Below are 13,837 nucleotides of genomic sequence, written 5' to 3'. Positions count from 1 at the left end.
AGCTCTAGAGTATAACATTTGGACATGAAAAACACGTAGGAACTCTATAAATTTGTCTTGACCTAACACGAGATAACCTCTGGTTTCAAATGTCTTAAGGTCTTCTTTTTTCCCAGCTTTGACAGTAAATCACAGCACAAACCGATGATGTGTGTCCCAGAGAGAATCTAAATCAGTGTCTTAATAAATCCCCTAGACACTAATGGTGACTTAAGTGGTTCTCTGTAAACAGAAAGTAATCCCCCTCGGACGGAAGATGGTGTTTGTCCAGCGCCGAAACCTCCATAAAAAAGACAAATCAAACTCCTTCGCTATTACTTCAAACACCTCAGTGGCTGCGACATAAAACACTGGAACATTTTGCATGTCAGCAGTTCTAGGTTGCGAGTCCGAATTAGTTGTGGCTTTTTAAAAGAATAGCACTTTTATTAATTTGCAGAGAACACTTCTCCCACGCATGTGTTTCGATTCAGAGAGAACGAAGCGCTAAGGCGCATCTTTAACCGGCTCATTGTGAGTTTATAAGGGAGCGAAAGAAATAAACCACTACTGTTCATGAGCTGTAATCAGTCCAGAATGACCTGCAGTAAATCTCTGATCGGAGCTCACTGGCAGACTGACAGGATGTAACCTGAACAGCGTGCCGATGCCGTAATGCCGGACTTGAAGACAGATGTTAATGCTGCCCGTGTGCAAAATGCACCTCTGCGTTTAGACGCCTGATGAATGGTGTTGCGTCATGGCCGCCTTTAGAGAGAAAATGTTGCACTGTTTTCACATTTGATCATCCTCCTCATCTGCCTTTCCCTTCTCTAATGGGCACAGATGAAAAAAAAACACACATCTGCTGCTGATCCCGCAGCTCGTGTTCTGCGGTTCTTTTTCTCCTCTCTGTTCGTTTAGATTTGCAAAGAAACACCTGAGGAAGACCAGATCCTCTCCTGATCCTTGTTCTGTCTCTTTAGTCTCACTCGTGCTTGTCGCGCTGAGGGAGAAGCACCAGCAAGAAGTCTAAACGAGATAAACCCAGCCTATGTTTTTTTGTCTTTCTTTTTTTAAAACTGGAGGACAGGAGGAATGGATTGGTATGAAACATGTTGAGTTGTGTGAAGCTCTCCACCTGGCTGGATGAAGGTTGTGTTTCTTCTCTCCTGGCCACACTTTCCCTCCTGATTCTTATCTTCTGTCTTGACAGAAAACAGTCGTCTGTTCATTTATTACTTAGAAAAGGGCCAGCTCAAGGTATAAGACTCCGTTTAAGACTTTATACCTGCGTAAGGCGCCTGGGGGCCTAAAGAGGACTTGAATCCATGCAAACTAAAATAAACACCTTTCCTTCTTATTCCCTCTTACAGCTGGGGCACAAGGTAGCTGGTGACTTATCTTCAGTGGGCAACAGGTGGGCAGGTCCCCGCTCAGGAGTTTAAAAGTTGCGTTAAAGTCAGAATTTCTGGATAATTCACTGATTCCTATTACTTTGTCTATAAATGAATAAAATATCGCAAGACCCCCCAAAAATTTACAATTTTCTTAAAAGGAAGGAGACTATAAAGGACAATACTGTCAGATTTTTTTTCCCCCTTGTGTTACTTTCTGAGCTCTGCCTAACAAAACTTTGATAGAAAATATAAATGTTCTGGCCGTGCGACTTTGGCCAAAAATGTTTAACCTCATAATGTTGCCGAGGGAGTTTGGTTGCCTGGCCTACCGTTGTTTGTAGGATCCAGAGAAGGTTTACAATGATTTCCTTCATGAGGTTGTGTTGGCGGGTGTAAAGTAAAAACCTGGGGTTGTTTTTAAAGGGCTATCTGGACCTTTCAGGACCAACTAAAGATTCGTCTTCGTGTGCTCCGGACATGGCTGAGCTCATTCCCAGGGCTGGTTGGACTCTGCCAGGGCCGCCCCTCGTCCCCCATCCTGTTGGAGATGTTTCAGACAGGATCCCAAGGCATAGTCTCGGTTAAGGTTGGTTCTTTTACTCTATTTGATTATTGGCTCACTTAGTTAACAATTCTTCACATCAATAGGAGCCAGTGAACGGGGTCAAGATGCCCCATTGGCACCTCCCTTTTGGGGGGATTCCAGGCGCGTCCCTGTGGAAGGAGACCGGGTGAAGACCCAGGGACTATATCCCTTCTGGCCTGGGAACGCCTAAGAGATCCCCCAGAATGAGCTGGAGGATGTTGCTGGGGAAACTGATGTCTGGGTTTCTCTCCTGGAGCTGTTAGGAGAGAAACAGGAACTCTGATAAATGTAAGACGATGGATGGCTAATTATAAGAGGTTTTGTACATGTAGAGTTCAAAAATTGTCATTCAGTGGATATAAAAGGTGTTATGTGGCTTTGTAGTAGCTGGTGGGCTAAACTGGAGGCGGGGCCCCCCAAACTTAAATTCTTCTCAGGGTCTCTCACAACCTTGGGTCGACTCTAACATATCTTCTCATAAAGCTAAGTTTAATTTTAATGAATCCCTCCTGCGTTTAAAAGGAGCCAATTTGGGGGGGGGGTTGATAAATCTAGCAACACTTGCTCCTCAACAACCAAAGATTTTACAAGACAAATGCTCCTTAGAGTGCAAAGCTAAATATACAGAACCAGTCTGGTGTGGCCTGTCACCTCTCGCAGACGGCTTTTCACTGCAGGATATTATTTCCCACATCAGGAGAGTTTGTTACCTCAGTGCTCTAAAGGAGCAAGAAATCGCTTGGTGTTGAGTGAAACGGTGGGATGGGATGGGGGGAGCACCGAACTACTTTAAAACGTCCACAGCCTATAACTTGAGAGATTTCTGCTGCGAGCCGACGTAATAATTAGCGACATAATTACAAGAGATTATTCTCAACGGAAGGAAACTTGGCCCTGCTGGGCATGGATGCCTATCAAAAAAAAGCAGAGCTAAAGGTGCTCCAGTTTACTAACGACGCCTTTCCCGTCCTGTTTTGTGCGCGTAACGTGTGACCGCATGCGTTTTTACACTGATTTGTTGCATAAATGTTACTTTAATACACTGAATTACTCCGGGATGGGGGGTTTGTAAATTAGCTGCGCTGTAAAAAACGAGCGGTGACGCGCCAACCTCCCTTTGCGCGCGCTTGGATGTGGTTTGTGCCTGGTGTGTGTGTGTGTGTGTGTGTGTGTGTGTGTGTGTGTGTGTGTGTGTGTGTGTGTGTGTGTGTGTGTGTGTGTGTGTGTGTGTGTGTGTGTGTGTTGGGGGTAAAGTTTTGTGCAGAGGGCGGGGGCGCAGCGGCGCACTCTTGTATAGCGGAGGCTGGCTGTAGACCTGGTGGTTTCAGGGTGTCAGGAGGCAGATCTGAGGGAGCGCAGAGCAGAGCGAACTTCACATCCAGGACCCAGACTTCTCCCTCACCTGCCCACGGGGAGCCCTGTATATTCCCATCCTTTTTTTTTTTTTCTTCCTCCGTGGATTGCCGCGCAGCCCGCTGTCCTCCAGGATGGAGCGTGTGTGGGATTGTGCCTCCTCCGCAGGGATGTTTACGCTTGGGGTGCTCTCTGTGCTGTGGCCGGCGCCAAACCGCGTTTGGAGTTTTAACCTTCACGCAGAGCATCCCACGGTTTACAGCGGGCCCGACGGGAGTTATTTTGGATATTCCGTGGACTTCTACCAAGCAAGCGCCGAGAGGAACACGTGAGTGGCCAGAGCAGCTCTGATAATGCCCCACCTGGCTCCTGCAGAAGTTCTTAGCTGCGTTTTTTTTTTTCTTCTTCGTTATTTCATATAAAATGGTTACGTGAGAAAATGTGAGGTGGATGATGATCAATTAATTAATCAATTAACGTTAGATATAGTAACCAATTAGCTCTATTTATCTCTTGTAAATGTCTTTCCCCCTTGTGCCCACCAGGATTAGTGTGCTGGTGGGGGCTCCTAAAGCGAACACCTCTCAGCCGGGCATCGTGGAAGCTGGAGCCGTCTATTACTGCCCCTGGCCGGGGCAGCCCGATAGCTGCAAACAGATTCCCTTTGATAACTCAAGTGAGTCACCTGATGCATTTTCAGTAATTATTTCTGTCGGAGCACTATAGAAGAAAAAAAAATCTATTTCAGAGTGGCACATTTTGAACAAATCCGTTTTCTCCATGCTGTACGACTTGTCCAGTCAGTTCATACAAAAGGATTTATATTAACTAAAACCCTAACGCTCAGTTTGTCGTTAATCTATAAGCCATATTCATGAGGAATTCACCGATCAGGCAAATCCTTATATTTTATATGATGCTTATCATGCTCCAAAAAGTCCATTAAAGTGCTGTGGGGTTGATGCGTTTATTGGCTGAAAATGGTGGCAGCTCTTTGTTTTAATGCATTTCTTAAACTGGTGGGAAAATATTAACTTTTTTTTTTTTTTTTTACCCCAGCGTTTTTAGACTGTGCTATTTCGATATTCTGATTGTTTGCTGCATCTCTAATCTTCTTGAGTTGTCACACATGTTTCTGTGTGGAGGAAAAAGAAAAGACATAAAAACATGTGGCTCTCGTTAATTAAAAAGATCACCTCTCAAGTGATATGTGATGCAAAGTCTACTTCATCATGTTTATTCTGCGATCCAATGTATTATCATCAGTGTCAAATCACCGGAATTGTTCATCTTTGTCTCAGACGCACTGACTAGTAAGTGTGTGTTCATGAGGGAAAAAGAGAGAGAGAGAGAGGGGGGGGGTGAAACTGTAAGCACATGGGAATTTGGTTCCCAGTCAAAGAACGGGGCATTGGGTGAGGTCTGCTTTTTATTAGATCTTGAAAACGTATGCCTGTGTCCTTTCCCCGCCCCTTGTCCTGCTCCTCTCCATCTCCATCAAGCTGTCCCTCTCCTTCATTTTTTTTTTTTGAGGACCAAAAAAAAATGAGCTGGAGATTAGACCGAATGATAAAAGTCCTTTTTGACAGCAAACAATCGGAGGCAACCGGACTTTTGTTCAGTTCTTTCTGAAAACATTTCTACACCAGGGGACTTTGTCAGTTCTGGTGGCTCACATTCGAGCAACCTGTAGTGCGAGCACTTCAAAATTTCACCCTTTGTGGAAGATTCGCAAAGCCACAGGTTTTTATGCAATGACCCGGATAACTCAGAATTTGCACAGGCAAAAGTCCTTTTTACTTCTCTGTTTGGGAGAAATCACATGTTTTCAAGGGAAGATGCAAAAATGCCCGACACGCAGCTGAGAAGGCGGCATATATAAATATAAACCTTAAGGACAAGAGCTTCAGGAGAATGTCACGCTGTACGCATACAGTGCTTTGCAAAAGTAGCCATGCTCCTTCAATCGTTTTTGTCATTTTCACATTCCATCCACAAACTTCATTGAATTTTATTGGGAGTTTATTTAATAGATAAGCCCATTAGTTCACAATTGTAAAGAGAAATGAAAATGTTTTACCAACACAAATCTGATGAGCGAGTGTGTAACGCAAATGAATTCAGCTCCTTTTCTTCACACTCGTTTCACTCTGATAATCCCTAATAAAATTCAGTGCAACAGACTGCCTTCGGGAGTCATAAAATCAGTTGATAAATAGGGTCCACATGTGTTCAATTCAAGCTCAGTCTAGCTACAGCTGTGAAAGTCTCAGAAGTTTGTTAGAGAACAGTAGTGAACAAACATGATCATGAAGACCAAGGAACAGCTCAGACAGATCAGGGCTACAGCTATGGAGAAGTTTACAGCAGGGTTAGGTTAAAATAAAAGTCAATGTCCCAAGCCCTCTGTAACTCTGGAGGACCCGCAGAGATCCACAGCTCAGGTGGGAGAATCCATCAACAGGACAACTGTTAGTCAGGCACTTAAAAAAATGAGCCTTTGTGAAAGATTCGCAAGGAAGAAGCCATCCTTGAAAGAAAGCCATAAGAATACTACACATATAACAAGAAGATGCTTTTATCGGGTGAGAGCAAAACTGAACTTTTTTGCTAAACACGCAAAACACTATGTGTGCTGGAAAACTAACAGTTCACATCACCGTGAATGCATCAGTGGAGTTGGCAGTGCCGTCCTACGGGACTAAGTTGGTCAGAGCTGATGGGAAGATGGATGGAGCTAAATGCAAGGTGGGCCAGGAAGGAAACCTTGTGGAGGCGGTAAAAGACTTCAGACTGGGGTGGAGTTTCACCTTCTGGTACAACGCCAAACCCAAAAAATTCCATCGTGGCTACAACGGCATAGCAGAGATTAAAAGCATATAAATGTAAACTGATGGCGATGATTACGCTGCTGCCAGTCCGACTAAGCATGAGCTACTCGCATTGAGGAATGGCCAAAAATGTCACTGTATAGATCTGCAAAGCTACAACGACACAAACCCAAAGATTTCCAGCTGTTATTGAAGGGAATGTTGGTTGGATGATGAATACTAATTCAGGTGTTTAATCTTTTTTTTAGTAAAAAAATGATAAAATCAAGTCCTTTTACTTCCATATCACAGTTTTGCACCACTTTGTGTTGGTGTGTCACGTTGCATTCCAGTGAAATATATTGACATTTGTGGTTCTAAAATGTCACTAGCTCAACGGGTATGGATACTCTTGCAAGGCACAGAGAGCTGAAAGTTTAATGAATCAGCTCCCTGATAGCAGGCCTGTTTTAAAGTAGGAATCCTACTCCAGCATTGGTCCACTTTGAAGTTAACTTCAGTTATCTGCCACTGAGGACTTGACAAAAGATGTTTAGTTTGGTGTCAGGTTTTATTGATGTGTCAGGGAAACTAATGTGTGAGTGAAGTAGCTCACGTGTGGTTTTCTTCACTACAGTGGGTTTCCATCTGAAAGATGATTGATGGTGCATATTTCTAAAATTACAGCTGAGCCATTTTTTTTTCACATATAAAAATATCAGCAAGTGTAGAGAACTGAAATCGGCACTGATTAATGTCCGGCAGCTTCAGATTCAGCTGTGTGTTGTTTTATGTGTGCCTGTGTGTGTCGACACGTGAAGGTAAGGTAAAGGCAAGGCAAGTTTATTTGTCAAACACTTTTTAGTAACAAGACAATTCAAAGTGCTGTGACAACATGTAGATGCATGGACTGAAGTGGGTGAATCCAAGTAAATCACCTTTTATTTAGTACCTGAGTTGGACTTATTCTGCTAAAAGAGATAGATAGATAGATAGATAGATAGATAGATAGATAGATAGATAGATAGATAGATAGATAGATAGATAGATAGATAGATAGATAGATAGATAGATAGATAGATAGATAGATAGATAGATAGATAGATAGATAGACTGGAGGGTTTAGTTTCTTGATATTTCACATGCATGCATTTAAACCCGCTTTACAAAAATCAAAACATCAAACACTTTGACTTTTAAATGAAACATCAGAAATGGATAATGCTGAATACAAAGTTTGTAAGGGCCTCTCTGGCCCAATTCATATTGAGAAAATAATAATAATAAAACCGTTATTCACGAAACACAATGTCATGGATTTAAAAAAATTTAAAGCCTGCATCTAAAAATCAATGAGTTATTAAAACAGTTTTTTTTAACATAATCTACACTTTTTTTACTGTTTATACTGAATTTAACACAGGCCAAATTAAATTTGTATCATGTGCAAAGAGGAGAGCTTTTAAGATATCACCTGCAATCTGAATATCTTAAATAATAAATACCCTACTACTCAACCTTGTGGAACACCACTGGTTACTCTTTTCAGATTTCATTGTTTTTTTTTTTTGTTTTTTTTTTAAAGTACGCCTCTTGATCCATGGTGTTCACATTTTCGAAGATGCAGCAAATGCTCAATGGTATCCAAATCAATTCACTTCAAAATGTTCCAGAGTTCCATCACAGCTCAAGATGTTGATTAATTTTAGAATTTATTTTCCTTAAGTGTCGTTATATTTTGTAAGCATGCAGTATAATAAAAAATCTTACTATATGATATCCATACTTCATTAAAAATACACCTCAATAACTCTTAATGATGTTGGTTTTTATTCATTTCCGTTAGTTTTCACACTTTGAGGTACAAAAAATGAAAACTAATTCTTCTCAACAAGATCATAAGAACGTGTTCAGAAAGAAGTTAATGTCAATCAGCAATATTTTTGAAGTAAATAAGTGATCACTCCACACCTGCTGGTCTGAAACAACTGTATTCCTGCAATTCCCTGCGTGTGTGTCTGTGAACACATACTGTATGCTAAAACAAATGAGGAGGGGTCTAGTTTTTAAAAAGTGCTGGAAAATATCCGCACTAATTAAAGCTTTATAGTAATTTCCGTGTGGAATCTGAACAATCTTCTGTGTGATCTTGCGTCCGTGTGTCTGACTCAGTTTCTTGCGTTACTTTTTATTGGGAGAGCTTTAAGCAGATAACAAGCCACCGTATCCTGTCGAATGTTAGTCTCTGGGGGCTAAATGGTGTTTTGCTGTTTAGGACTTTGTTGTTTACTCTCGCTCACAAATGATCACAGACCACATTACCACGGTATACGTCAGCTTTTACCGCCGGCACTTTGAAATCTCTGTCCCCTTTTTTTTCTCCATTTTTTATGTCTTTTCCATTTCCTCCCCCTCATCTGTCCATCTGCCACCAGATAACAGAATGATTAAAGTAAACGGCACCAGAGAGCCTCTAGAGTTTAAGTCCCACCAATGGTTTGGTGCATCAGTCAGGACGCACAAAGGAAAAGTGGTGGTGAGTGGACCTGATGTTAAAGGAACTCTTGAAGTTTTGAGGTGTTTATGTGAGGAAAGTCAGAGATTTACCCTTTATGCAGGCCTGCGCACCTCTCTACCACTGGCGGACAGTGAAGAGAGTTGGGGAGAAGGACCCCGTGGGAACCTGCTACGTTGCCGTCCAGAACTTCAGCGCTTATGCAGAGTATTCACCCTGCAGAACCAGTGAGTAAATCTCCAGCTTCGCCTAAAAAGGTCTTCATCTACCTGTTGTGCTTTGATTTGTTTAGATTATATCCTACGTCAAAGACACATTGCAGCCATAGTTTTTACAGTCGCGAAGAATTAGACAATAATTAACTATTTTTTACAAAAAAAATGTATTGTGTGCACTTCTTTGGGTTGTTGTTGTTTTTTTAATGCTTGAAACCCTACGAATATTTGATTAAATGTCACTTAGCAGTTTGCAGAGAAATGACTCCTAGCAGAAACCTGGCTTAATAATCGATCCCCTTCTCATCAGAAATGGCTGAGCTCGTTTAAAATGGTTGGTTTTCGTGGACAGAATAATTTATTTTATTAAAAACTAAAAATAGGAGCCTCCATATTCTGCTGCAGAGATAATTTACCATATTAATAATCATATCAATGTGTTATCCCTTTTGTATTCTTCTTTCTCTTAACACAAGTATATTGAGCTGATATAAACTGGTTAAATGTGTACAGCTTGCCACTGGTTGCTGTACAGTAAGTTTAGAACAGCATAACTTTAAAAAAAAAAGATGGGCATCAAGGAAGGCTTTATAGGGATGAAGCCTTCCTTGGTAAAGCAAATATGTTTGGCGTAAGTACATCAGCCAGAGCTCCATTCTGCTTGTCACGAAGCCGAACGTGACAAAAGTGAGGGAAAAATATTCCTAAGAGTGATGGTCGGCCCTTTAGTTTTCATGTCTCAACTGTCTGCAGGGCTCGATTAAAGAGCCATTTAGCCATTTATGAAAAGCTGTGCATTCATAAATAAAGTCAAGCAAAGTAAAACCTTTTATATATGGGATTAGAACTGTTTTTGCCATGTTCACAGAACATCTATTCATTTAAAAAGAAATAAATAAGGACCCCCAAACCCTTTCCACTGGTCTAAACCCTTTCTAAAGTCTGTCCTAGACAGTCTGTGCTTTATTGCAACACAGTCTAATTTCTGTTTCTCCAAAGTGAAAAGGAAAATGCAGGAGTCTCCTTTTATCCAGCTGACAAGCAGTGCACAGCAATAGGTGGGGATGGAGAAGTGCTTTGCCTTTTTATAGTTCAAACAGCAGGCGGAAACTCAGGGCACTAAACCATTTTCTCTGGCATTTCAAGCCATAGGAACTGCAGGGCTGAACGTCTTATTGGTTTCCAGACCATGCATTTTAAAACCCCGGTATACCCTGACACCCGTGCCAGACCAGTTCTCATACCAGATCGAAAATTTCTCTAATGAGCTTGTCACTAAGGCATACTGTATTTATTCCTTTCAAGGTTTAACGAGGTACATGAGAGATATTTGAAAAAGAAACACATCTGCGCAACTGGACAGGAGACGGTGGGGGGGGGGGGGGGTCCTGTCACTGCTTCCCCCATAACAGATCACCAAACTTAATGTTTTACAAGCCACCATGGTAATCTAAAAATATTATCCCCACCAGTTAATCATCCTCTCTCTTCAGCTCTCTTCTTTCTGTCATCACTTCTGTAAATTACATTTATGCCCCCCCCCCTCCCCGCTTCCTTCAGCCCTTACCCAAAACCCCTTCTTTTTATTCGTCCAGCTCTTTTCTTTCTCTTCCACCTTCTTCTTGTGAGCTTCTAAACCCTGTAAGTAAATACGGCACATCGCCAGCCCGTCATGAGCAGCAGAGATGAAGGCCAACAGCTGGCACAGCGTAAACAGCAGATAAAATCCTGCGCTGGTTGTGCCCTCCATCATGCTCGCACTTTTAACACACATGCTCTCTTTGGCAACTGGCACGGTGTTAAAGATTTCCGTTTCAGTTATTTATGTCTGCGCCGACTAATCAAGACATGAAAAATTGCACTGTAAACTCAAGCGTTCCCAAAGGGGAAGATTTGAAAGGGGTTCTCAGGACCGGGCAAAGAGAGTCTTTATTGTGTGTTGGGAGACAAAGAGTTTTCTGCCACCAGCTGCTTTTTTGCTTCATATTAACATATTTTGGCGGCCGCTCAGACCTAACTTATTGTTTACACTGTAAATGCACTTGTATAGTCACGTATCATTAAGTTTCACCCCAGGCTGCCAGCGAAACGAAGACAAATTTCTGAAGCGCACGGTAAGCTTGCCGTGTTTATGTTCAGCTGGATTATGTCATCTACAGCAGACGGAACCTTTATTGGTTTTAGGTTTTTATTTTAGTTTTTAGTTTAGTTTTATTCCTGACTGTTGCAAATGCCCGCGTCTAGAAAAGTCCAGGAAAAGGAGCCGAGCACGTCCTGCGGAGTTCCCAATTCTGTCGATTTTATTTCACTGTGATGATTAGCTAGGGTTGAATCCAATGTTAGCCGAACACGGAGCTGATGCTAAAATAGTCTTTATTAACAGGATCCAAGGGACAAAAAGCAGTCTTCAGACAAACCAACAGAACCAGACAGAAACTAAACAAACTCAGGAAACATAAGGGCAGATAACGGCTCAGGCACAGACTGGCAGACAGACGAGATAAACAAAAAATAACTGAGGCTGCAAGGCTCTTACCGAGAGGTTGAGAAAAGGGACAAGAAGAGATATTCCGGCAACCAACAGAAAACAAAGGCGGGCTTAAATAGGCGACAGAACAGGAGAGCAGGGCGGGACTAATTAACAAAAACAGGTGGAGGTGATAGAAGAAGCATAAGACTGATAAACAACAACCCTAAGGTAGAAAACAAGACTAAACAGACACGGGCTTAAATAAAAACTAATAACCAAGGCCAGATAACTAAAACAGGTTAAGCATAAATCCAAAACAAAACAAGAAACAGAAATAAATCCTAAGACAGAAAAGAAAGCTAAACTGAAAAAAATAACCTGAACCACAACAGAACGTTACATTCACATTTTCTGACTTGTCAAAACTTGTTGCCTTGACAGAAGATTTAGCTCCAGTGGTAACGACTGTAGCAGTGGTTTTAGGGATGTTATGCTACCCATTAGACGAACAGCGCCTTGAAAAAAAAATCATATCCTTTGAGCTTTCCGTCTTTTTTTTCACCTTAAAACCACAAACATCAATCTATTTCATTGGGATGTCTCGCGATAAACCAACACAATGTAACGTAATTGTTCCAGATGTATGTTTTACAAAATTCTTTACTAATGAAGATAAAAAAAAAGGGTGACACGCCATGCATTTGGCCTCCTGAGTCGATACACTGTAGAGCCAGCTTTCAATAGCAAGAGACTGTATTCAGGAGGGTTGTCACGATACTAGAATTTTAAAGTCGATATCGATACCCAGGAAAATATTTGATACTCAATACCATTTTCAGCACCATGGAGGGGGGGGAAGACAAATAATTAAAGGCATAAAAAACATTTTATTAACATGAAAAACTCCCCATTTTCAATCTCAACATGGATCATGCTTTCTCAACAGAATCACAGATGCTTGTTAAATAAATATGTTTGGCCAAGTTTGTTGTGCAGCTTGACTTTCTTGCCACCACTTTAAAGTGCTGTTTGCACACAGGCTTGTCAAGGTTTTTGGGTTTACTGTCTTCGTTTGCCTCATATGCTAAAATATTTATTATCAATACCATGCCAGGTTAGTGTTGTATCCGGATCTGGCGTTTTAGTATCGATACTTTTCGGAGTATCGATACTTTTGACAACCATAGTATTTAGCTACATCCTTTTGCCATTATCTCTGACCATGGTCGCTGTCGCTGCTGAAGACAACCACCCACACAGCATAATGCTGCCACCACCGTGCTTCCCAGCAGGGACGTGTCTGCTGTATTCTTTGGTCTTCATGGCTGGGATTTAATTGAATCACAAGGCGCAGGTTGATTGCACTGGATTGTATTTAGAGGTATGAAAGTAAAGGGGGCAGACGTTTACAATGTCTAAATACTTTTTCAAGGTGATGTATATAAAAATGAGCTAATCATCTGAAACACAGGCAATTAGAAATGTTGCCGGTTCATGTCCAATTCCCCTTTTTTATTCTATTGCTAAACTCTTGAGTGTTCATTTTCTAAAGCATTTATATGCATGCATTAGAGTAGCTGTTCATGCAAAACCATGAAATGTCATTCAAATAGTTCTCTTTAGCCTAAAAGGGATTTTTTTTCACGACTTTGCTTGCACGTTTTGTGTTGCTTCCAGATGATCCAGACCCAGAGGGGCAGGGATTCTGCCAGGCTGGTTTCAGTGTGGACTTCACCAAGGTAAAAACTGCAGCATGCGTCGCATGTTTTCACCCGCACACTGTCCTGGAATACCAAATGCGAGGCCTTCAGAGATTTATGGACCCTGGGAAGATTAGGCAGCGCACGTCCCGGGAGAAACCCCGGCTCCCAAAGTGACCCGTCGCCTTTTAACGCAGCTGACACGCACGCATTCTTTCACTGTAAAGTCAGTCTGAACCTTGACCTTTGCCTCACGGCCCAACTCTAGCCTCCGGTACAGGAAGCTGTCATTCTCTGCAGGATGTCAACAGGCATGACCGCAGAAAACATGTGTGCACGCTCACCAGGCTATACACGCTCAACTTCACGGTGTAACTCTTCTAGTTGAACAAGCGGTGCGCAAATTACTTTGTGCATTTCCGTAAAAGGACTAACGATGACATTTCTTTTCATTGCAGGAAGGACGGCTGGTTCTGGGAGGACCTGGAAGCTTTTACTGGCAAGGTAAATAAAACAGCAGCCTTCAATAGTTAATGATGGGCATGATATCTAGCAGTGAAGCCCTGGTCTGCACACTGATGCACTTGATTACTATTTTTTTTTTAAAAGGTGGAAATTGTTTGTCCATCTTCTTCCCTTATTCCTGCTTTTTCCTCTCTTGCCGCTTTAACTAATGCCTCTTTCTGGCTGCAGCCGAACAGGAAGTGGGTGTTTAGGTGGTGTAATGAGCTGATCGGGGTTGAAATGGAGTGTGGAGGAGCTGCCCCTCTGCTAAGAGATATAACACAGGGTGGCTAAGGATGGTTTTA

General features: G+C 42.0%; 1 protein-coding gene across 1 annotated transcript in view; it reads left to right on the top strand.

Annotated features, from left to right (window-relative positions):
• The first annotated feature begins 3,277 nt into the window (after window positions 1-3,277).
• itga8 (integrin, alpha 8) overlaps window positions 3,278-13,837 on the top strand; it is a 67,239-nt gene continuing 56,679 nt past the window's right edge. The window contains exons 1-6 of the mRNA XM_012862692.3: window positions 3,278-3,646; window positions 3,864-3,994; window positions 8,564-8,664; window positions 8,747-8,870; window positions 13,006-13,067; window positions 13,487-13,532. Coding sequence (XP_012718146.2) covers window positions 3,453-3,646; window positions 3,864-3,994; window positions 8,564-8,664; window positions 8,747-8,870; window positions 13,006-13,067; window positions 13,487-13,532 — 658 coding nt within the window. The 5' untranslated portion in view covers window positions 3,278-3,452. The remainder of the gene's footprint in view (window positions 3,647-3,863; window positions 3,995-8,563; window positions 8,665-8,746; window positions 8,871-13,005; window positions 13,068-13,486; window positions 13,533-13,837) is intronic.

Source organism: Fundulus heteroclitus, chromosome 3 (genome assembly GCF_011125445.2).
Source record: "Fundulus heteroclitus isolate FHET01 chromosome 3, MU-UCD_Fhet_4.1, whole genome shotgun sequence".
Classification (NCBI taxonomy): Eukaryota; Metazoa; Chordata; class Actinopteri; order Cyprinodontiformes; family Fundulidae; genus Fundulus; species Fundulus heteroclitus.
Note: the sequence above shows the minus strand (reverse complement) of the source record. Positions and strands in the feature narration are given on the sequence as shown.